At 36.7% G+C, this 24,902-nt stretch overlaps 2 protein-coding genes and 1 long non-coding RNA gene across 3 annotated transcripts in view; 1 reads left to right on the forward strand and 2 right to left on the reverse strand.

The window, feature by feature from the left end:
- Positions 1-19,064, forward strand: part of ppp3r1a (protein phosphatase 3, regulatory subunit B, alpha a) — a 30,300-nt gene extending 11,236 nt beyond the window's left edge. Inside the window, exons 2-6 of the mRNA XM_051916902.1 lie at positions 3,675-3,714; positions 12,763-12,939; positions 14,085-14,144; positions 14,247-14,431; positions 16,237-19,064. Coding sequence (XP_051772862.1) covers positions 3,675-3,714; positions 12,763-12,939; positions 14,085-14,144; positions 14,247-14,431; positions 16,237-16,284 — 510 coding nt within the window. The 3' untranslated portion in view covers positions 16,285-19,064. The remainder of the gene's footprint in view (positions 1-3,674; positions 3,715-12,762; positions 12,940-14,084; positions 14,145-14,246; positions 14,432-16,236) is intronic.
- On the reverse strand, positions 756-12,756 carry LOC127524881 (uncharacterized). Its single transcript, XR_007933190.1, has 2 exons — positions 4,090-12,756; positions 756-1,702 (listed from the first exon to the last, which is right to left on the reverse strand). It is a non-coding gene; the product is annotated as an uncharacterized LOC127524881 (long non-coding RNA).
- Positions 19,065-19,080: 16 nt separating the features above from the next.
- On the reverse strand, positions 19,081-24,865 carry pno1 (partner of NOB1 homolog). Its single transcript, XM_051916900.1, has 7 exons — positions 24,561-24,865; positions 23,937-24,086; positions 22,176-22,259; positions 21,414-21,474; positions 21,201-21,318; positions 20,118-20,188; positions 19,081-19,325 (listed from the first exon to the last, which is right to left on the reverse strand). Exons 1-7 carry the CDS (start codon positions 24,762-24,764, stop codon positions 19,258-19,260), a joined length of 756 nt encoding a protein of 251 aa, XP_051772860.1. The 5' UTR covers positions 24,765-24,865; the 3' UTR covers positions 19,081-19,257.
- Positions 24,866-24,902: the final 37 nt, after the last annotated feature.

Consider the following 24,902-nt stretch of genomic DNA (forward strand, 5'->3'; position numbering starts at 1 on the left):
TTGTGCAGTGCATATTTTGTGCGGTCTAATTGACTCTGAATGCTGAATGCATTATTTATGAACTGCGCTGAGTGTTTGCCTCTTAGGCTTCCCAGACAATGTTCAGCCCACTAAAGAGTTCATTTACATCTCAGAAGAGCCCTCTAATGATTCAGGAGTTCATTTAAAACTCTGTGTTTTCCTGTCTATTTTCTCTTTTTTGAACTGCAAGGCATCATTTGTTCTCATAAGCTCACAGATAGTAAGTCTGCTGTGAATTGTCACTGCTCTAATTCATGTTCAGTTTGGGCTCAGGGGATCTGATATTAATAACCAAGTCCAACTCTTCAAAAACACTTCAGATGTTGTTTTTCTGCAGCTTTGAATTTGCATATATTGCATCTGTTTTCACAGTTGGTTTCATAGGTTTGTGCTGTTTCATCTAATCTGTTCATCTCAAAGGAAGCAAGTCTTTTACTAGACAAAACCACCAAGTGTAATGCAGAATCAATATAACTGTTGTGTGATTAATAAATAAGGCAAATGTCTTCTGATTGTAGAAGGATTATGAGTTTTAATTGAGCCTAAAATGCCTGAAATAGTGCTGAGCGACAAAACCATGTCCAGATCAAATCTCACACCAAAATCAAGACAAGAAATAATATTTTAAACATAAGAAAATCAATTACTTTTACTTTCGACAAGCAGAAATTACCCCAAATTCCTATTATTCTCATTCGCACCTACCGAAGGTGGCGCCAGCACCTGATTTGGTGTTTTTTTTTGTTTTTTTTGTTTTTTTTAATCAGAAAGGTAATGTAATCATATACTATTGTTTTGCATTAATAAGTGCAGTTACTAATAATATTACATGTTTATTCATTGGAAATTTGACATTAAAGCACTGAGCTTGAATTGAGATGCAGATAAAATAAAATGTTATCTTATTGCAGCTGGATCTGCTACTGTGCCTTATACAGGACCCAGTCTGCTTTATGTCCATGGTTATCTGTCTTCAGTGTGTAATGTTTCTGTTTGATCATGAAAAAGCTCTGCAAAGTCCCTCCAGCAGGAGTTCTTCTCTATATCAGTGTCAGTGTTTCTGAACTCCCTGAAACGCCTCCATTGTAGTCTTGAGTTTTCTTCACAATATTCCTCATTTAAATAATTCATACGCAGAATAAAGGGGCGGGGCCTGGTTGAGTTAGTTAGTAGTGTGTTGAACCTGGCGGTTATGGTAAGGGGTGGGACATTTTCCAAACACCAATCACAACACACTGCTCCAGCCGACCAATCAGAGCACACTGTGCTTTTCAGAAGGAGGGGCTTCATAGAGACAGGAACTAAACTGAGCGTTACTGACAGACTGGGAAGAGAGGAGCTGCAACAATGGAGAATATGAGGAAAATAATCAACATTCAAGCATGAAAAACAAAAAAAATAAGGATAGCTTTTCTTAACAGGAAAGTCCTAGTCCACCCTCATCCCAGCTGGAACTCCCCAGCAGTGGCGTGTCTCTCATGGCAGATTGGCGTCTCTGTTGTGAGTGGGCAGCGCAGCGGCTGCTGTGGGGGTTCAGGATAGTCTATACAGCGATCAGCAGCTCCTCTCGCTGCAGATCAGATGGTTCGTTCCACAAACCCACGCTGCTGCGTAACATCAAGCCGAGAGACACATCGACACATCACACATTCAGAGTGACAGAGTGCAAATGCTTGCTGTTCTGTGAAAACAAAAATTCAGGCCTAAAATGCTTAATCACTGTAAAAAAAATTATTGTTTTATTATTGAGTTTGTTTTAAAATACTGTTTCAGTCTTTAAAATACCCCTATTGTGCTTTATATATTATATATAGGGGTATATATATATATATATATATATATATATATATATATATATATATATATATATATATATATATAATATATATACCCCTATATATAATATATATGACCTTTCATGTAGATATATAGTACCTGTCAAAATACGGAAACATTAAAATTTTTTAATGTTTTTAAAAGTCTCTTCTGCTCACCAAGGCTGCAGTTATTTGATCAATCAATACAGTAAAAAGTGAAATATTATTACAATTTAAAACAGCTGATTTCTATGTGAGTATATTTTAAACTGTAATTTATTCCTGTGATCAAAGCTGGATTTTCAGCATCATTACTCCAGTCTTCAGTGTCACATGATCCTTCAGAAATCATACTAATATGATAATTTGATGCTCAAGAAACATTAATTATTATTATCAACATTAAAAACAGTTTTGCTGCTTCAGATTTGTGTGGAAATCTTACCATGGTAAGATTAAAAAAAGAGAGAGAGAGAAATAATACTTTTATTCATCAAGGATGCATTAAATTGATTAAAAGTGACAGTGAAGACATTTATAATGTTACAAAAGATTTCTATTTAATAAATGCTTTAATAAATGTAATACATTTTTCTATTCATAAAAAAATCATGAAAAAAGTATCCACACAAATCTGAAGCAGCACAACTGTTTTCAACATTGATAATAATCATAAATGTTTCTTGAGCATCAAATCATCATATCAGAATGATTTCTGAAGGATCATGTGACAATGAAGACTGGAGTAATGATGCTGATCAGCTTTGATCACAGGAATAAATTACATTTTACAGTTTATTCGAAAAATGAATTCCAAACAAGTCATCAGTAATTCCACTCCAAACACAGGTTTGTAACTAATCTGCATAATTTCCACCTATGGTCTTCATTGGCTGAACAGCGTCTTTAGCCCCGCCCTCAATCACTGTAGTTGTATCTGAGACTGGAAGAGTTTGCTGCCAAAGCAAATCCACTTTGATGAGATTGAAACGGTAAAACCGACGCCATCGTTACTGTTCGTATCGCTGTGAATCAAGTGCTGAGATTCAGATATGCTAATGAGCATTTGGTTTCTGCCCAATCAGAGCAGAGCAGGCTCTCAGAAAGGCGGGGTTTAGAGAGACCAAGTCTTTGATCGAATCATTTCAGACACTGAGAAAAGAGCTGATGCTGTAATGGATATTATGAGAAAATAAAAGTGTTTTTTGACCTTGGATGAATGTGAACCTGTTGTAGGAGACTCCAAAACTAAACTAGGAACGTTTAAAATAGCATAATAGAGGCACTTTGTAATTAATTCTGGAATTTACTAACAATGTTTTGAGTGAAAATTGTTTCTACACCGTGGCAGATTATGTATAGTTCTATATGTAGCATAGCAAATTTAATAACAAGGATAAGTCAGCCTAAAGCCAGCATGCGCTGAGAGCAGACAGGCAAAGCTCTCATCTGTCCTCCACTGCTGTGACAGATACAGAACATGGGCCTTTGAGTCCTTGAACTGAATGAGACTTTATAAATAATAAATCAAAGCAGATGGAGATACAGAGGGTGGAGTATGTGGTATTTCATCTTCTAGAACACAGCAGCAGCATTTGGTTTGTATCAAATGAAAGGGAAGAATTCAGTGTTTCGGTGTCACATATGCCTAGTTTAGTGTCTAAGTTTTATTATAACACATATATTCTCAAATAATTCCCTTGGTGTAATTAACTGGTTGTGAAATTAAATATTGAATGAGTAGCCAAATATTATAGTGTTTTTGATTAATAGAAGAGGTCATGTGCAATTCGTTCAATAAAAGTTAATGAAATCTTATGTTTTCTTCTTTTGTAGGGAAATGAGGCAAGTTATCCCCTGGAAATGTGCTCACATTGTAAGTATCATCATAAATTTGTATCTAATTTACATACAAAATTTGAACTGGATAATAACACTAACTCTACAACATCGACACTGTTATTGAACTGAACTGAATTAAGCTGAATAACGACATTATTGTCTTCTGTAGAGCTACTCTACTGCATAATTTAAATTAGTCTCATATTTGATGAAGTTTGCATCATTGATTCTGTTATTTTACAGTTTATTACTGTGAAGCTGCTTTGAAACAATCAGCATTTTATGAAGCCCTATATAAGTAATGTTGACTTAACTTGATATCTCTCAAATAATTCTAATCTATTTCAGTATATTGAGTTTACTTGCTCATTCTGTAAAACCTCGATGGTGACTGAAATGTGATCATTACCTGAATTGGTAGTAGTGAAAATGATGTCAAATCAAGCTTGTCTCCAGAGATGCTGAGGCTTATTTTTAGCTCTGAAACTTTTGTTTTAATTAGTTTTGTTCCCTCTGATGTACGCGAATGTTTAGCACGTGCAAAACTAACCGAGAGAGGAGGGCGGTCTGCGGCAGGTCAGGGAATTTGACACGCTCCAGTCCCTGTGTGTGCTAGTTAATCTTTGCCAAGATTAACCATTTGTGTGCCGTATTGAAGATATCTAATGCAAATGACACATGCCATTCAAGCCCCAGATCTCTCACAAAGTGGAGCAGTGAAAGAAATAAGACAGAAAGAGCAGGAATTGGGAATCAGCTGTGTGTGCAGAGGAGGTTGTGGTGTGAAGCGCTGTGGGCCTCCAGTGCTGTTTTTAATGAGCTGTGAGACTCGACCCAACGTCAGCACATGCTCTCGGTCTTACGCTACAAGCACAATTGAAGAACAAACTGGTGTGATGTAGCGCTGGGCGATATGACAAAAAATATATATATATATATATATATATATTGATATTTTTCAGAACGTTTGATTGATTTGTTAATGTTTAACTAGTCAACTTAAAAACTTAACTACAACATGATTCAAGTAACATTATTTATTAACCATATAAGTAACAAGTCTTTATTAACCATCTGGTCAAAGAAGGTTCTATTCCAAGAGCACACCTGAAGTGATCAACATGGTGTAAATGTAAAACAAATGACTTGTTAAATATCTTTGCAGGAAAGATACATGAAATATTAAGGCAAATATTATACAAACTTATCTCAAACATATCCTACTTGTTCAGAAATAATATAAAATGCTAAATATTCCTTAGCCAAAAAGCAGACGTTTCGTTTTAGAGGTCAACCTGAAAAGTCAAGGCAATTCAAATTCAAAATGTCTACAAGTATAACACCAGTAGTAGACTATTATTAACAGTAAATGTTTTGTAAAAACAGAAAATAACAGCACTTTCAGCCTGTCATTATCACGCAAACATGAAATATCAAACTTACAGGAGTAGTTCTTTACAGGTTCTTTACGATGTTTTAGAATGTTTACAATGTAAGCATTCTAAAAATTTGGCGCACAAGTTAAAAGAAGTTTAACTCGCGTCTCGTTTTTTTTCCCATTCCGCTGCCTGCGTCTCATTTTTTTTTCAACACAAAAATGCATTCTGGGTGATTAGCCAGTTAGGACTAGCAATGTTTTCTACATTTCAGTCCTTCATCGCTTCACATGAGAGCGGTAGGTCATGTGTCCACCAAAGTGATTTTTCCCGTGGCTAGCGTATTCATACAATTTTTTTTTTTTCCCAGTGGGAGCTCTGCATTTTTTAAAACGGAAGAAGCATAACATTGCATTGAGCGTCTATTTCACACTGAGCATTTGGTGGTTTTTACCGGTTGCCAAGAGTTGAAGAATGTTCAACTTTAGGTAAAACTCAGCAATCATCACTGTCGAGGAGGGGCGGGACAAAAACAACAGCGACCAACCGCCGCTTCCTGTTTGTACAATGATAACAAACTACAACAAGCACATCTTTTCATCCAAAACTAGTGCCAGAGCAAGTATGTTACATTGTGTTGACATTTTTATATTCAGAAACAAACTATTTGCGAAATCAGATACTAGTAGCAGTTCCGCAGATATTCTGTATCATAACAAATATAGTGTCTCAACTGAAAAAAAACGCTCTCAAGCGCCTACAGCAAGGCGTTTTCAGAAGAGTTTTCAGATGGTTAAAAACACTTTGGTGCACACACAGACTTAATCAGGTGCACCGTCATGCAGTCAGATCATTTTTTTTTCTCTTAACTGTTATCATTGCTGTATTGTCAACATGTCTAATAGTAAAGTTTGCTAATATTAAAATTGTTATATTTTATTAAAATCGAAATCATGGCAAAACATTAAATTTAAATTTAAAAAAAATGGAAAACGGTGGGTCCTTGTGGTAATCACAGTGTGTTGGGCAGAAAATCTAAATGTTCGCCTATCATCCATCAACCTCAAATATGGCTTATCATTTGAAATATGTAAGTAGTAGCAACTTTACTTGGCCGCTCGCTCTAATGTTAACCTAGATAAATGACCTGCAACAGATTGCAACACCAATCTGGCATATATGCAGCTTGACATTCAACCACACACACACACACACACACACACACACACACACACACACACACACAGAGGACAGCTGTTCACTACATCAGCAAATACACGCCTATTTATATGAATGTATAACTGCAGAGATTCTGGCTGAATCTCACAACAAAAAAAAAAACATGTCCAAGTCACATTCTTAAATACATTTTGTCAATCAATGGAATAGCTCTTCCAAAAACTCATAATGCCATAATGTCATAATCAACTCATCCTCATCCTTTGAGCTAGTAATATACTAATATAGTCACTCTTCTCCATTCAATAACAGTGAATGGGGACTCAAAAGCAGCAGGAAAGTGTCATCAAAGGCTCGTACACTTACATATTTGTGCGAGGAACAGACTGACATTCAAGCGGTTATTCACAGCTGTCTGAACTCGAGATTCACTGCAATTGAATCTTTGAGTCCCAAAGAGAACCAGATAAGTGTGTTTCTTAAACGACTGGTTTTATGAACTGGATCAACCTATTCATTGCAAATATCTGACTCAAAATAATAATTTGTTGATTTTTTTTTTTTTTTTTTTTACTAATTTTTGTACATTTTACAATATATGAAAATGAAATAATGGGCCATAAGGGGTTGATCTTCATGAACATAATGCCCCACTGCAAAACATTGTAATGGTCCTAGAATAGGCTTCATTTTCTTCATCATTCATGCAAAATATTTAATATAATTTCTTATTCCTTCCTTTTGATTTCGAAGTGTAATTTTACCGTAATCAGGTTGCAATTGACTCGCTCTTAAAGAATCCACAAGTACTATAACAAAGTCTGCTATAGTACATTTGGTGTTCACAAAAATGCACCGTCTTCAGCAAATATCTTACACATATATACGCATGATAGTTTAGATCAGGAGTTAATTTTTGAGAGCTGGCAGCTTGCTAATGCAAATGACCCACTTACAAGACCATGTGTGGAATAATGTGTCTCATACTGGCATGTGGCCTTCAGCTTCCCAAACTGTCCGATCCGCTCAAAATAAACCCGAGCCCGTTTGCTGGAGTCCCTTGTTGCTGGGGGTTTCCCTTAAGGTGCTAATGGGGGGTTCTTATGACCTCATGACTAAAAATATGACCACTTCAGGTCTTGCCCAGCTCATGCTCTGCAGTCATTGATATGGTGATGTCAGGTTTTGGCTGTTGGCGTGGAGAGTAACTTTGATGGATCTGAAACTGGCAACAACAAGCTGTCGTACATAAGAGAAGATCCACGAGCAGCACATTCCAGCATTTAAACCGCAATTAGAGTTTATTTATACGTCCATCCAGATGATACCCGTAAAATAGGCAAAGCCTTCTGCAGGCTTTGTATGGTGAAATGGAGTTATCAAAGCTCAAGTATGAAGTATCAACTTTGAGCAAAACAAAGGGTTCGTGGAACTACAATGTTCATGAGAAATGTAATTATTTGTAAATTTATTTATTTATTTTTAAAGAACAAACAAATCATTATCTGTAAAAAAAAAAAAAAAAAAAAAGTGACTTAGTTAAGAAAGTTACTTTGGCAGTCTTATGTCTCACATGGGACGAAGAGGATTAAGTAAAAAAGTACTTTGGCAACAAATTATTTTCAAAAGGTGGGGTTGCAAAAGTTGATGACAGGTCACCTAAAAATTGCACCAATAATACACCCATAAATATAAATATTATACCTTATAAATACCAAAATTGGAGATGGGGAAAACAAAACCATGACCGTTGACAGTACATCCCCCTCCCGAAAGGTGCATACTCGAGCCGCAATAGGTCCAACAGAGCATGGAAGAAGGGGGTACCGGAGATGGACGAGGTGCTGTAGACAGATAAAACCTTGGAGGAGCTGGCAGAGGGAAACCCCACGGAGAAGACGATTAAGGAAAGAACCAGGAAGGAGACGATGAAGGGAGGAGCCAGAGAAGAGCCAGGATGAAGGCCCATGACGGAACCTCAGAGACAAACAGAGGTGGAGGAGAGGACCCAGGTTGACTCTATGCCTGGCGGGCCAAGGCGAAGACGCAGGTGTGCGTGACCTGGGCGGAGATGGTGGAACTGATGACAATGGCGAAACCAGAGGGAAAGCGGAACCATGGGGATTGAGGGTTGAAGCGCATCTGGAAGTCCAGACGTCTGAAGCAGAGCCAGAGCGAAGATTGATCAAAGGTGAGCCGGAGGGATGACGGACTATGGTGAAGCTGAGGGAGCGTGGAGCCAAGGTGGAACCGATGGGTTGGAGGGCTGAGGTGGAGCCGATGGGTTGGAGGGCTGAGGTGGAGCCAATGGGTTGGAGGGCCGAGGTGGAGTCCAGTGCTCGGAGGCCCATGGCGGAGCCAAGGGATTGACACACTACGGCAGAGCTGGAGACCTGGAAGCTCAAGGCAGATCCAAGCAGTTGGGCAGAGCCACTGAAGGAGGAGCCAAGGTGCTGAAGGTATCCAGGAGTACACATGATAGAGAATATATTTAAGGGGAATGGATGGAACTCTGCTCCACAAGGTCCACCCCTACCAACACTCCCTCAGGGATGGACATAAATACCAGCTCACACACGGTGGGCTCTGGTTCGCTGTCCATGCACATAGAGAGTGCAGGTTCTGGCTCTGGGACGAATAATGGCTCAGACTTGAGCTGGGTGGACACCAGCTCACTGGTTAGACTCAGCTGGAGTTGGCTCTGGGTCTGCGGTGGGCTCTGGTATTGGGTCCTTAGTGGGCTTAGGCACTGGCTCTGGATTCGTGGTGGGCGTGTGGAGGTTTTGGCTGGGTTCTGGTTCTGGGTCAGTGGGGTTTGTGGGCAAAGTCATTGACAAAGGGTAGAAACATTCAAAGCAACGGAGAATGGCTTCTTACTAAGTAAAATTCTCCAAAACTGGCAGTGCCAGTGGGCCACATTAATTTGTTCCCATCCTGAAAAATAGATTTTAAGGTGACACCATCTAGATAGGAGCGCTGGGCTAACTCACAGAACCGGACAGAGTAATCCATCAAAAGAAGACCTTTACGGCCAATGGCAATAAATGGTGCTGCTGTATCCATGTTTTGGGTTCAGTGTTCTGTCACGTAACGCTGTGTAGTATAAATCCAAGAACGAAGCATAATGCAGAATGATCAATAGAAACAGGGAGACTTTAATGAACACAGAGAAAGTCTTAGTACACTATACATTAATGTTGACAACACCAAACAAAGAACAAAGAGAACTGAGGACTTATATATACACAGGAATGATAATCAACAGAACAAGGCACAGGTGGGAAACTAATTAGAAACCATGACAACAAACAATGAACAAGAACTCAGGCAATTAGTGACAGGGAAAACTAAACCAAACAGAACATGACAGTGACAATACCTTAAATATAAAAAAGTGCAGCAATAATACAGTCATAAATATGAATGTTATACCTTAAATATAAATATTATACCTTATATATGAAAAATACACCAATGATACACTCATAAATATTATACTTTTAAATATACACAAAAACTAACCAGACCACATACTAATATACAAGACTATTAAAAATATAGTATAAACAGTTCTGCACGTTTTGAGTGTCTTGATGCTGGATTGATTTGGTCTTTTCTTTTATGCCCTGATGAAGGCAGTTTGTCTGCCGACACGTGTTGGTTTATAATATTTTTAATGTTAATGCCTTGTTTGCTTTTTTTACATTTCCCCCCTCATCAATTTTGAATTCAGTATCTGTGTCGGGATAAACGTTTGTACAGCTGAGGGCAGATTTGCTCTCCCACATCAGCAGCTCAGAGAAGGTCATTTTACTAATGGATTGATAGTTTCACCTCCTGCAATCGTCACGCTTTTAAGAGAGTTCTCACAATCATCTCACTGGCTGTAACTGCATTAATTACAATTGAGCTAATTCTCGTGATTCATCATCGCTACTCATCTCACCACAGAGTTAACGGATGTGCACACAGAAAACTGGCAAATTTCAGGGGTTATCACTTTTTCTTCATCCAGTTTTAGGTTTATGTGACAGTAGTACAGGTGTACAGATATCGTGTTATTATACCTTTAGTTGCCTGGAAACACAAGTGTGCTAAACTAGAATGACTCATTTAAATAGGCAAGATCATCTTACATCTGATATTAATACCCATCTGTGGTGATCCAATCAGAAATGGTGAGCGCTAAAAGAAAGAAGCAATCAAATTAATAAATTTAAGACATGCACAAGACTTTCAGACTAGACATAATATCTTGGATGTACCTGGCATCTCACGAGGCACATGAATTTAACACAATAGGGCTTTTCACACTGCGCTTAACCCTGAGTTATCATCGTTATAAACACCGCTTTTAACCCCGGGTAAAGGAACGTTTCACACTTGTAATTTAGAAGCGGGGTTAGCAGCGCTTTTTACCCAGGGGTTATGAAAACCTGCTCCGGATTAGACCCATTTTTGTGGTGTTAACCCCGCATTACGGTGCCAGACTTGTACAGTGTAAAACGATGCAGTGTTAGAATGTTACATCTAGACACTTAGCAACAGGCAACCAATCACGTGCCTCATATTTGCGTGATTTGGACAGTCACGGAAACACTGCGCATTGTATATAAACAGGAAATTCAGCATTTGAGAGGAAAAGAGTCAAATGCTGACAAACCATTTTATTCTTGCCTTTATAGTCCATTCAGTATAAACTCGATAGTAAAGTCGGCAATATTAATATGAGGATTTTATGTAAACAGGTCACATCCTGCGTTCCTCCAATCAATGACACTGACACCACAAACATGCAAATAAGAACATTAACCCAGGGTTTAGGAATGTACAATGTGAAACTTCAGCTTATGAATAACCAGGATTAATTGTTAACCCCGGGTTAATTATGACCAGTGTGAAACATGAATAAAGATAACCCAGGATTCTGTTTACCCGGTGTTTAGAATGACTCGGGGTTAACTATTTCAAGTGTGAAAAGTCCTAATGTGAATTAATTATTAAATCATTTTTTGATTTCATGGTGGCTGTAATACCGGGTGTAAATAGTGATGCCTTGACTGACCACTAATATTTATCAAAAACTCTAGGAGATTCTGAAAAATGTGGAGGTAAGGTAATTATTTCAATGATTAAATTTTAATGATTCGAACATGCTCACTTAGTCTAATAATAAGTCAGAATTATTGACCAGCTGACCTTTGCACTGACTGCAGTCTGATTCGCAACCAACATTTCAACATTTCATTCAGTAATGTTAGGCAGCTTTGATTTATATGCTGTTTAATCTTGGATTATCGTGTCATTTTTGTGCGTCAGCAATGTTTCTATCGCTTGTTTCTGCTTCTTCTTCGCCTGTGTTTTGATCCAGAGATTCTGTACACTTTCAGAAGGTGCGTAATAGCGCCCCCTACCATATAACAGTGAAAACATGGATTGCCTGAAATTCCATCAATGGCAGGGAAAGAGTTAAAAACCCTTCTCAGTACTCAGAGTATATTCATCCATCCACTTCTTTTGATTAGTCATCAGCCGTTGGGAACACATGCTAGTCTGCACTCTTCAGTCGCAGAAGCTCCTCATAATACTCCTACTCAAACACACACACACATGCACGGACGATGACATGCTTTCTGTAAGAGTTTATTTTTATAGTCATAATTAATCTTTGTGTTTCTGCAGAATATGGAAATTTCAGACATAGGAATTACAGGGATATATTCTTTTCATGTATATAAAATATACTCTACCGTTCAAAAGTTTAGGGTTGGTAAGGTTTTTTAATGTTTTTGAAAGAAGTCTCTTCTGCGCACCAAGGCTGCATTTATTTGATCGAAAATATAGTAAAAACAGTGAAATATTATTACAATTTAAAACAGCTGTTTTCTATGTGAATATATTGTAAACTGTAATTTATTTCTGTGATCAAAGCTGAATTTTCAGCATCATTACTGCAGTCTTCAGTGTCACATGATCCTTCAGAAATCATAATCTTAATTATTCCAAACTTTTGACTGGTAGTGTATTAAAATACATGAATATCAATCTTGCTGTCAGTCTAAAGAGCCGTAGCTTTCGTTGAACTGATCAGAGTTGGGGGAGGCCGACTAAAGAGTCATGTGACAATCTGAATGAGCTTACAGTTAGTAACTGAGTTTGATATGGCAAAGCTTAGCAGTGGTATTAAACAGAATCGTGGATCCGTATGGCTCATAGGTATAGTGCGATGGGAAAGCCTCTCTGTGGAATGACCAATGTAATGCCAGCCGCAGCTAAAAATCCTGCCATGGGATGTGAGTGTGTCCGGTTTGATCCATTTCTCACTGTTTTTGATTGTATTTGTACTGTTTGGCACATTTGGAGTGTTTTGGCCAAAGCACAGATAGTGGCTCGATTAGGTGGATTTCCTGCACAGACAGGACGGTGAAAGTTTCGTGCGCATGTTGGATTGTCTGCTAATGTTGTCCATTTATTTGTTTGTTTTGTCTCTCTCCCGTTTTCTCCCCTACCCTCTCTGTCCACTCTAGTCGATGCTGATGAGATTAAAAGGCTGGGAAAGAGGTTTAAGAAACTCGACCTAGATAATTCAGGATCCCTCAGTGTGGAAGAGTTCATGTCTTTGCCCGAGTTACAGCAGAATCCGCTGGTGCAGAGAGTCATCGATATATTCGACACGGATGGCAACGGCGAGGTGGATTTCAAAGGTGAGGCTGCATGATTAATTACACATAAGTACCAGAAATCATTTGACAGCACAATAAACTAAATGCATTGTTTATTTGAAAGTGGAAACCTGCTGTTCATACATTAAATGAAACTCAGGTCACATTTCACCCCGAAATAAATAAATAAATAAATAAATAAATAAATATGTGTGTATATGTGTGTGTGTGTATGTATATATGTATGTATATATATATATATATAATTTGTGTTAACTCTTAAAATTAAGCCAACTTTTTTTTGTTGTTGTTTTTTTGCATTGTGATATTATAATTACACATATTTGACCCATTTTACATGATTTTCTGTCTTCTCAAAGGTGATTTGGACTAGATTCTCATTACAGTAGTAATTAGAAATATAACTAATACAATAAGATTTGTTTCATTTAAACCAGCATAAAGGCAGTACAACAAAAACATATTACATTTAATAATTATTTTATTCAAATTTGCAATTTAAATAATATATTTTTTCTCTTTACAGTACATTTACATTTGTTCATTTAGCAGATTGCTTTTACACAAAGTGACTTACAATTGAGGGTAATGGGAATCAGAGTTGTGCATTAAAATAAGATTTAGAGAATTATTTTATTTTATATTGTCATGAAATGTCACAGAAAATCTGATTTTCTTAAAATAGGCTTGCATTTTGAATCTAATAATTTGTCTTTTTTTTTTTTTCCTTAAAATATTGCATGCAAAAATGTGTATGTCCTCAAACGCAAAAGCTTCTAGCTGTTAAATACTTTAACAAATGAGCTTAAAGTAGCTCAGACCTGTTGCCTCACAATTTGAAAAGAAGCCCTTTGTGTCCTTTGCCAAGAACATTCACATTCTTTTACACTGATCTAGAGCTGCAGGATTCTGGATAAATCGAGCATCATGAGTTTTTTAGTTTCAAACAGAGATCACGATTCTTCCACGATTCTGGACAGACTAAACAAAATAACATGTAATTTACTAGAGGTTCTTGACAGAATGGTAATTGCTGCAATCTATTTAAAAATATTTAATTAATTTGAATGTTTTTTAATAGTTTGAATGAGGATTCAATGACTAAATAGTATGTGAGATTAGAATAAGTGTGTCCCAAAAATTATGTTGAAATTATGTTTCTGCAGAGTTTATAGAGGGCGTCTCACAGTTCAGTGTGAAGGGTGATAAAGAAATGAAGCTCCGCTGTGAGTATGAAAGCACTTCACCTCTCTTCTGTATGTCTGCATCAACTGACATCAAACAATACTTGACCTGTAGTTGAAATGTGCTGTTTTTTCTGGAACCAGTCGCTTTTAGGATCTATGACATGGACAAGGATGGTTACATTTCCAACGGGGAGCTGTTCCAGGTGTTGAAGATGATGGTGGGCAACAACCTGAAGGACACGCAGCTGCAGCAGATCGTGGATAAGACCATCATCAATGCAGACAAGGACGGGGATGGAAGAATATCTTTCGAGGAATTCTGTGCTGTGAGACAACTTACACTAGCTACTTGTTGAGCTTAAACTAGTCTGGGGTGCGTTTCCCGAAAGCATCGTTAGCCAACTATGGTCGTAAGTCCCATTGAACTCTATTGGTAACAACAGAACTTGCGACCATAGTTCGCTTTGGGAAACGCACCCCTGGTTAGCTAGTCTGGCTGCCCATCAAATTTTTGTATATATTATTCCATGCACCTTGCTGATCGTGTGAAGTTGCACCAGAATAACTTTTCAATACTTCTGTATATATATTTGAAAAACTTTTTTGTATAAATCTTTTATTATTTTATTTTAATTTATAAGTATAAACTCAAAAAAATTTGAAAAAAAATCAGATTTGCGAGAGAAAAAGTCAGAATTGCGAGAAATAATAGTTTATATCCCCGCACATGAGATATATATCATTCATTCTCTTTTTTTTAGTAAATTGTGGCCACGTTTAACTAATTCATTCCCTCATTTTTAACTTAGACAAGGGAAATAATTAGTACAACGTGGCCATGATTTACTTAAAACAATGAAATGAATTGTTTAAAAGTGCTGACGTATTAGGAAGTCGTGGACGAATTGTTAATTCTTGGCCACGATATACATATTTTTTTGTCCGAAAGTTATGTGTATCTCTGTGTGCATCTCACAATTCAGAATTGTGAGATAAAATTCGCATAAAATTCGCAATTACCATTTTTTATTTTGTGGTGAAAACAGCATCTTTTATTAGCATTTAGAATTTTATATTGGCTGCGAAATTGGAGGTGTGGCCTTTCTCATATTTAATGTAAATACTCTAAAATGAGTTGTTTTTAAGGGCGCGTTTTACACAACAACGATGTAGTAAAACTGAAAAGTTTTTCCTTCACATTTTTCGCATACAGACGTCAACTTTGTCAAAATGATCCCCATTCACACGGATCCGCAAAAATGACTAAAAACGCTGTATTCTGCTGCCAAGCCAGTAGATGGCGATGTCACTTTGTAAAGAAACACTACGCGCCTATAGACTGATCGCATAATACACAAGCGCATGATGTCACCGTTTTCACAAATTCGTGTTTTTGTAGTTTTCAAAAAAGTGTAGCTCAGCCATTTGTTCTGATTCCAACAAATCATACATCATTATGAAGGTTTTTTTTAATAGAAATTGTGAAAATAACTCATTTTTGAAAATTTGCTTATTGTGACTCATTTTGCCAGCACGGGTCACATGTTTTTTTTGTCCAAAAGTTATGTATATCTCTGTGTGCATCTCACAATTCTAAATTGTTTTTTTTTGTTTTTTTATTACGTAACGAAAACAAGCTTCCATCGTTTCATCGAACAAGATCCTCATTCACATGGATTCGCAAAAATGACTAAATATGCTGTATTCTGCTGCCAGGCCAGTAGTTGGCGATGTTACTTGGTAAAGAAACACTACGCGCCTATAAACTGAACACGTAATAGGCGTGATATCATCGTTTTCACAAATTCACATTTTCGTAGTTTTCAAAAACGTTTGCAAAAACGCTAAAAAAGTTTTTAGTTGAAAACGGTATTGTGTAAACGGCCCCTAAATTTGCTGATACTTTTTGTAAGGCTGAGGAAGGTCGATTGATTGAAACGTACTGTGCGGGACATATACATTTTTCCGAGTTTATATTGGACTTTTTACCGACACACCTACGAATGATCTAGGTGCAATATAAAATAAGTATAAAAAATACAGTACTTCTGAAAAAAAAATGTTTAAAATCATGTAAATCTCTATTCTATGTGAATAAATGTCTTCATACATTTCTTGTTTCCCGCCGCAGGTTGTTGGAGGTCTTGATATACACAAGAAGATGGTTGTGGATGTGTGAGCGAGTCCATCTCCACCAGATCTGCTTTCCTCTCCATCTCTGACGATCTGCTCAAAACATCCAGCAAATGCTCTTTGTGTATTTCAATGGAAGTATTTAAGCCACTTTTGTCAAATAGAAGCCTTGTCAACGTGTGCGTGTTATTGAACTCCAATCTGCTCAATAACCTGCTGTAGCACTTTATGGGCTTATGGACACTGAAAGAGCATGTCAGTTAAAGAGGAAAGAGCATTGGCTTGTCCATATTTATTTAGGTTTTTTTAATGCTTCTTTTTTTAATATTTATTTTGTTTCATCTCTTTTTTTTTTTTTTAAAGTTAAGTATAATATAAATAAGTATACGTAGGGTATGACGTGCCAAGCAGAACATACAGAACAAACGTACAGTCACCACCGTCATGTTCAAACGCTTGTTCCATTGCATGACGTAAAGATGCAATGTTTGCTTTTTTCCTGTTACGCTTTGTGATATACTCTATTTCTATCATTCTAGCATTTTGGATTTTAGCATCTAACCATGTTTAATACCTGTTTTTGTATTAATCGTGATATAATGTTTATGTATAAATGTTTATATTGTTGGAAAGTGCATCTTCAGGTCTGAATTGTTGAGACAGTCCAGCAGAAAGTTACCAAGAAACAAAATACGATTTGGTTTACTTCAATAACGCTTTATGTGAAACATAACGAATATGTTTGTCCATATGATAATCCCAGCATACAGTGGCCACAAATAGTATTTGGACACTAAAGTCACAATAACAATGAATGTCTGTTTGTCACTGCAGTAGAAAACTCAATATCAAAGCAAGATTCATCTGCAAGATGCTGCTAGATCTTTCCTCCGCATTAACTTCAGTTTTCTGAGACAATGACTTTTAAGCTGTTGTTTGTCAGTTCTCACAGGTGTTTTTTTTTTTTTTGTCACATTGAAAAGGTCTATATGTAGAATTAAAAAAACCTTGTTAGCGACACCGGTGGCCATTAAGTGAACTGCATACTGCGTGCTTTCTTCTCAATAACAAAATAAACAACAAAAATGACGGCAGTGAGAAAATGGCAGTTAAGAAATCTTTTCATAGTGATGTGGATGTTAGTAAAAGCTCTGCAACTTACCGGCATCGTGTCGACAGGTGAGGTAATTAACTTAGGATTGTTCAAGTATATTTGAGACTATAGTTTGAATGAATCCCTTTTCTTTGCATGACACATTGACATTACAATACAGAATAACTCTTTTTGTGTTATCCTGATCATTGTAAGCATTAATAAGCCTTTTTCACACTTCCGGGTTTCGTGTCTCTGGTGCTCGGCATCGCAGGTTAAATTTACTTCCGGCGTGTTGTTGTAAGAGACTGCATTAAATATATTTTCCACAATAGTATTTTCACAACTTTCAAAAGAGGGAAAAAACTGAGATTGATAACGGCAGTAAGAAGAAAGATGTCAATTTGACCTCACTCCCTATTACAAACACCCTCACAGCAGCGTTAACAAATTGTGTGTGTAATTTGATGCAAAGCTAATATAATACAAAGTATAATGTTATGAATGTACATAAAATTTAAAAATGAAAATATAAAAAACTTAGCAGGATTTACGATGGTAATGACCGTTAAAACGCATCATCACAGTCTGTGAAAAAGGCTAATTTCATGTGTCATTGAACGGAAGAGGGGCTCTCGGCAGCGCGCGTTGTAACTGTCACAGCCTTTTGATTTTCCCGGCAAAAACGTCCCGAAGTCCTTCACTTAAAAACCAGTCTACAGGCTTTCATATACAACCTAGGAGGTTTTGGAAGGTGTCATTTTTTTAAGTTTCGTTACAAGCTGTTCACACATGGCAATAAAAAAGCGATTAATACATGAAAAGTCTTACATAAAGTTCAGCTACATATAACCAAAGTTTGCACATCGAAAGTTTAATTACGTAAAATCCAACAAACCTACATTTGTTCGAATATATTGCTTAAAAATAGGCTCTCTTACAATGACACTTGCTTTGATATTTCATATAATGTGACTGAAGTGCCCAAACTTTTTTGGGATTGCTGTGTATCTGATAATCTATAACACATGGATGATTTTCATGTCCATCTTTTGTATACTCACATGTAAATGCAGCAGGATACCCTTGTGCTATGTATTACACAGTTGATTGACATCCACAGGCATTCAATACAGTACATGAGCTTTAAAGCACCTAAAAGCTTGTAAAAATGGGTATAGTCAAGTATAATATTTTCAACAAGACTACAGACTACTACAAAAATGAATTTAGCCTACTCTTGAATGTTTACATGCATGACAGGAGCAGCTTAACCAAATTCATCACTGGTCTGTTTACTCTGATCTCAGCATATCAACCAATCTTTGAGGCTTCTGCTGTGTTAACTAGTTCCTTTCTGCATGTTTATCAGTTTCACCTATTGTAATTCTTTATACTCAAGCTGTGAAAGTTATATCCAATATCAGAAGAACCATGAACGCATTACATATGTTGCCAAATTAGAAACAAACATTTTACTCAATCATGGTCAGGTCACATCATTTGCCCTTTGTTTTGTAAATACACATCTTTTAAGCAAGTCATGGTTTAAGAAAATTAATTTTTCTGCAACTTTTGCTGAATGAAATGGGTATCTCCTAAATATGAAGGCACAATAAACACGTCAGTTATGGGATGTCTTTTCTGCATGCTGCATCAAACTAACTACTATGGGATATATGGACTACTTGATACTGTATGAAACAATAAACATTTAAAACTTGACTACTCAATGGATCCACACGTGTCTCATTTTCATTCATGATGTGTTTATTCTCTGAAGGATCAGAAAAATCCATTGGTTGAGAAATCGGTCCACTGGTGTTCAAGATCACCCGTCGTATGATTCAAAGACATTTTCAGGCCAATGTGGCTAACAGTAAATCAGCAGTATTTCTGGATCAGTCCATGAGCTGTGTGTTGAGGTTAAAACCTCTCAGCTGTACGGCTCGCCACGGCCCGAATGTTGCCGTATACCTTTGATGGTGGACTTCCTGTAAAAGTTAAATACAGCATCAGAATTATTTCCTGTTCTATATTGTTTTTAGATGGATAAATTAAAGCGCTCCTATTATGCTTTTTCGGACACGACCTTTCATGTAGTGTGTAATAGAGCAGCTGTTTGTGAATGTAAAAAGTCTGCGAAGTTTCAACGATAAAAATGTTTTTTGTCTCTCAATAGAAAGAAGTGATTCTGAACTGCTGAAACGAGTTGTCAGTAACTCCAGTTTCACTTCTTGCTGAACCTTACGTAGATTTTTTTTTTACTAATTTACATAATGCCAGCCTATGGTCTTCATTGGCTGAACAGTGTCTGCTTTGCCCCGCCCTCAATCACTGTAGTTGTATCTGAGACTGGAAGAGTTTGGTTCGTGTTGTTCATGTCGAGAAGACGCTGTTTTCTGCTGCCAAAGCAAATCCACTTTGATGAGATTGATACAGTAAAACCGACGCCATCGTTACTGTTCATATCACTGTGTATCAAGTGATGAGATTCAGATATGCTAATGAGTGCTTGGTTTACAACTAATCACAACAGACTGAGCCGTCTGACCAATCAGAGCAGAGCAGCTCTCAGAAAGGCGGGGTTTAGAGAGACCGAATCTTAGAACAAACCTTTTCAGACACTGAGAGAAAAGTGCTGATGCTGCAGTGGATATTATGAGAAAATTAAAGTGTTTTTTGACCTTGGATGAATGTAAACCTGTTGTAGGAGATCCAAAACTAAACTGGGAACCTTTAAAATAGCATAATAGAGGCACTTTAAGTATTTCATTTTCACTCACCGAGAATGAGGTTGCATATTGCTGTCCGTGCCATTTTGATATTCTGGAAAGATCCCATTATATGAATCTTCCTGTAAAGGAAAGGAGAAAAAAAAAAAAATCAACTCTGTATTCACACATATATATATAAATAATGTGTATATATAATATATATATATATATATATATATATATATATATATATATATATATATATATATATAAAAAAAAAAGTAACAATGGTCACAGCTACCAGCACCAGCCACTGGATGTTGTTTTAGCAATGGTATAATGACCGTATATAATTATTTCTCAGTCTCTTTATTAGAAAATAACCAGAAAACACAGTAAATGTGTATGCAGTATTAAAAAAACAGAACAAAATCAGAAAAACGGCTTCTATAGGCTAAAGTGGCAAGTATTTAGTGACCGCCTCTTACACTTGAGCAATAGCAGGAACCGGCTCTCTTAAACCTAAATGGAATGAAGAAAACTTTCAAAATATGATGAAAAGTTTCTCAGAGTTTCTTCTTTGAGAAACTGGAAAAAGTCCAGGAAGTCACACTAAATACTGATTTTTGCTTAAAAAAGCCATTTTGTTCTTTTTTTTTTTTTTTTTTTTACATTTTGTGTACATGTGTACATGTTATTTTCTGTTTGTATCATAATAAAGAGACTGAAAAATAAATATGGATGGTCATTAAAACATTGCTAAAACAACAAAGCTGGTGGTGGCCCATCTATATATTCAATATATCCTCAGCCCAAACCAAACACTAAGCCCTGGTTTCACAGACAGGGCTTAAGCTAGTCCCAGACTAAAATGCATGTTTGAGCCGTTTTAACTGAAAGCAACTTGTACTGACATTTCTTAAAATATGTCAGTGCCATTGTTTTGTCTCAAGATGCACAACAGTAATGCTTTTTCTAGGGTAAATTTAAAAAAAGCTACGTAAATACCCAATTGAGCTAAGGCCTAATCCTGGCTTAATCTAAACCCTTTCTGTGAAACCGGGCCCAAGACATTCTAGAATTCTTGTTAGAATTCATGAAATTCACTAAGACAGTTCACAAAAAAGCAATGACATATTTAAGCGCACTCACGTGTCTGCGAGCACAATCCTGGTTTTTGTCACGTTCTCAATGGTAAACTTAGTTTTGCCTCCTTTCCCTGCTATCCTCCCGATGGCTCTGGATAAATGATCTCCTTTCAGAGGTTTAACTGCAAAAACACACAAAATTCAGTGACTGGGAACCAAAAAAACATAAATAAAAATTTTCACTCTTATAAAATGGCTCAGGTTAACAGACACGTACCATCTGTGACATCAAATGTTTCCAAAAACAGTTCATCTAATCTGATCAGTGCGAGTGCATCCTGTGGATTGACATACGATCACATGTTATATCATTACTGCACAATCTGGAAGTAATACCATCATTTACTAATAATACTAATAAACTGCTGAAAGAAAGGGCTAGGTGACGTACATAAATTATATAATGCTGTTCTTTTGAACTTTATATTCATCAAAGAATCTTAAAAAAAAACAACAAAGGTTTCCATAAAAATCTGAAGCAGCAACACTGATAATAATTGTAAACGTTCCTTGAGCATCAAATCATCATATTAGAATGATTTCTGAAGGATCATGTGACGCTGAAGACTAGAGTAATGATGCTGTAACATTTTTGAGAGTGATGACAAACAAATCGATGAATAAGCATTTGTAATTGATTCATTAAAATGACAGTTTGAACTTGACCACAGAATCAAACTTACAAACGCTAACAATAATTTTTCAGCTGAGAATTAAAACGGTTATTAAAACATCTCTGTTAATAATATCCATATCCAATGACAGGGTCTTCTGGAAACATAATGGCCAAATGAAGGGCATAAATGTAACTTTTTTTTAAATGTACACACACACACACATATACATATACATATATATATATATATATATATATATATATATATATAAAAAAAATCTCAAAATCATTGTGATTAGAATATACCATGAATAATGAACACATCACTCAGTCCTACTGAACAGAAAAACTAACCACACTCACCTCCACCTGAAACCCTAAAACAAAAGCCTTCACGAAGTCAGCAGCTCTGGTCAGAGCACCGATGTCTTGAGTTTCTTTACACGTCTGCAAAATAACAGCAGTTGATTTTTTTACTGCATATCTGAGCAAATAAAACCATGCATTTATTTTCCAATCATTTTTCTATCATAACTTAAAGGGATAGTTCACCCTAAAATGAAAATGAAGTCATCATTTACTCACCCTGGTGTTGTTCTAATGCAGTATGCCCGTCATTCTTTCTCAGACCACAAAAGAAGAAATTTATATTTATGTAGTAGTGAGTAAGGCTCGCAGACCTAGCTTTTAACACGATCGACGCGGTTTCGAATCCACCTTTTGCCAACCTCACTCTTCTCCATTTTCCCATCAGATATCACATCAGAAAGGCATTTATTTTCATAAAAATGAAAATAATGTTCTAAAAGTGTAAATAAACTGCCTAACGAGTGATTAATAATATTAAAAGTATTCATTGGTTAGGGGAAGGTGTAGGGATTAGGGAAGGTTTTTATTCTCCCAATAAGGCAACATCCATATAATAATTTTAATATAATCATTTACGCTCTATGATAATTAATGTACAATGTTAATGTACAAAAATATTGAGGTGCAAATAGTATCTGCCAAAAAAAAGTATAGATAGTATCTAATTACCATGTACTCTTATTACAAAGAACTGATACTTTTACATGATGGTGTAAATAGAATCTATTGCTATTTTCACCTAGTGTAGCATATCGCTAAGAAAATGCTGCTATTGTCACTCAGTGTAAATAGCCACTGTCTTTTTTTGATTTCCTCTTTTGTGGTCCGAAAAAGAAAGAATGACATACAGCATTAGAACAACACCAGGGTGAGTAAATGATGACTTGAAGGGTTAGTTCAGCCAAAAATGAAAATAATGTCATTTATTACTCACCCTCATGTCGTTCCACATCCGTAAGACCTTCATTAATCTTCGGAACGCAATTTAAGATATTTTTGTTTAAATCCGATGGCTCAGTGAGGCCTCCATAGCCAGCAATGACATTTCCTCTCTCAAGATCCATTAATGTACTAAAAACATATTTAAATCAGTTCATGTGAGTACAGTGGTTCAATATTAATATTATAAAGCCACGAGAATATTTTTGGTGCGCCAAAAAAAACAAAATAACGACTTATATACTGATGGCCGATTTCAAAACACTGCTTCAGGAAGTTTTGGAGCGTAATGAATCAGCGTGTCGAATCAGCGGTTCGGAGCGCCAAAGTCACGTGATTTCAGCAGTTTAGCGGTTTGACACGCGATCCGAATCATGATTCGATACACTGATTCATAACGCTCCGAAGATTCATGAAGCAGCGTTTTGAAATCAGCCATCACCAAAAATCATCATTTTTGCCACACCAAAAATATTCTCGTCACTTTATAATATTAATATTGAACCACTGTACTCACATGAACTGATTTAAATATGTTTTTAGTACATTAATGGATCTTGAGAGAGGAAATGTCATTGCTCCCTATGCAGGCCTCACTGAGCCATCGGATTTCAACAAAAATATCTTAATTTGTGTTCTGAAGATGAACGAAGGTCTTATGGGTGTGGAACGACATGAGGGTGAGTAATAAATGACATTATTTTCATTTTTGGGTGAACTAACCCTTTAACTATCATTTTAGGGTGAACTATCCCTGTGACAGTTTCTCAATAAAAACATAACCGATATGTGCTAATGCTAACTGTCATCACTTACTTTAATCTCAACGTTTCTTGTTTTGAGATTAAATCGCACTTGAAGCTGCAGGTTTTCTACAATGGGAGTGAAAATTTTCATCCAGTTTTCTTTCAGGGGTGTGTAACGATGAGCAGGAACAGACACTTTCCGCATCTCATCTGATCCTCCCTGAAACAAACACAACAACTCACCTGTTATTTAAACAGACAGTAAAGTATAGAAGCATATTTCTTCCACATAAGAAAATCATGCTTTTGTAAATCATAATTAAGACATAAATAGTCGAAACTGTGTAATACTAAGTCATATTTATGAGATGAAAAGTCAAAATTATGACATTTGAAATTGTGGCATAAAAACAAAATAAACGACATACTAAGTCAGAAAGTCATAAGTATGACTTAGAATGTCTTCTATAGGAAAGTAAAGAGAGAGAATGATTGGATAGAGAACCGCTCTGTGATCGATTCAAAGTGACTCGTAAAGGAATCGTTCAGAACCCGTTCGATCACTTCACTAAAAAGGTCCGATCCAAAAGAACCATTCGTTCACCCATCTAATATAGATAAAGTTACAGGTTCCAGCGTTTGGAATCAAGCACGAAATATATACAGTCTATACAGTGCTCGAGCAGTAACTTACCCTGAGCTGGTCTCCAGATAAGGCTGGGAACTGCGGTCTCTTGGCCGCTACTGAACCCTCCGCCTGCATGTCCACTTCTGCCGCGTCCCGCTTGCGTTTGTGACTCCTCTTCGACTTCACTTTCTCAAACGCGTCTGTGTCTGTGTTTCCGTCACAGTCCATAGTAGCTGTCGCTTCTGCTGTCGTGTTTGTTACCGACTCCATCGTGAAATGAGATTTTAAAAACTACAGCTCAACAGAGATGTTTACCACGAACATGTGGCGTTTGCCATGTTACAGTAAAGGACCGTATTGCTGCCCAAGCAGTGCCAATGCTACTGCTTATTAAAGTAATCATACGTT

This window comes from Ctenopharyngodon idella, chromosome 13 (genome assembly GCF_019924925.1).
Source record: "Ctenopharyngodon idella isolate HZGC_01 chromosome 13, HZGC01, whole genome shotgun sequence".
Lineage (NCBI taxonomy): Eukaryota > Metazoa > Chordata > Actinopteri > Cypriniformes > Xenocyprididae > Ctenopharyngodon > Ctenopharyngodon idella.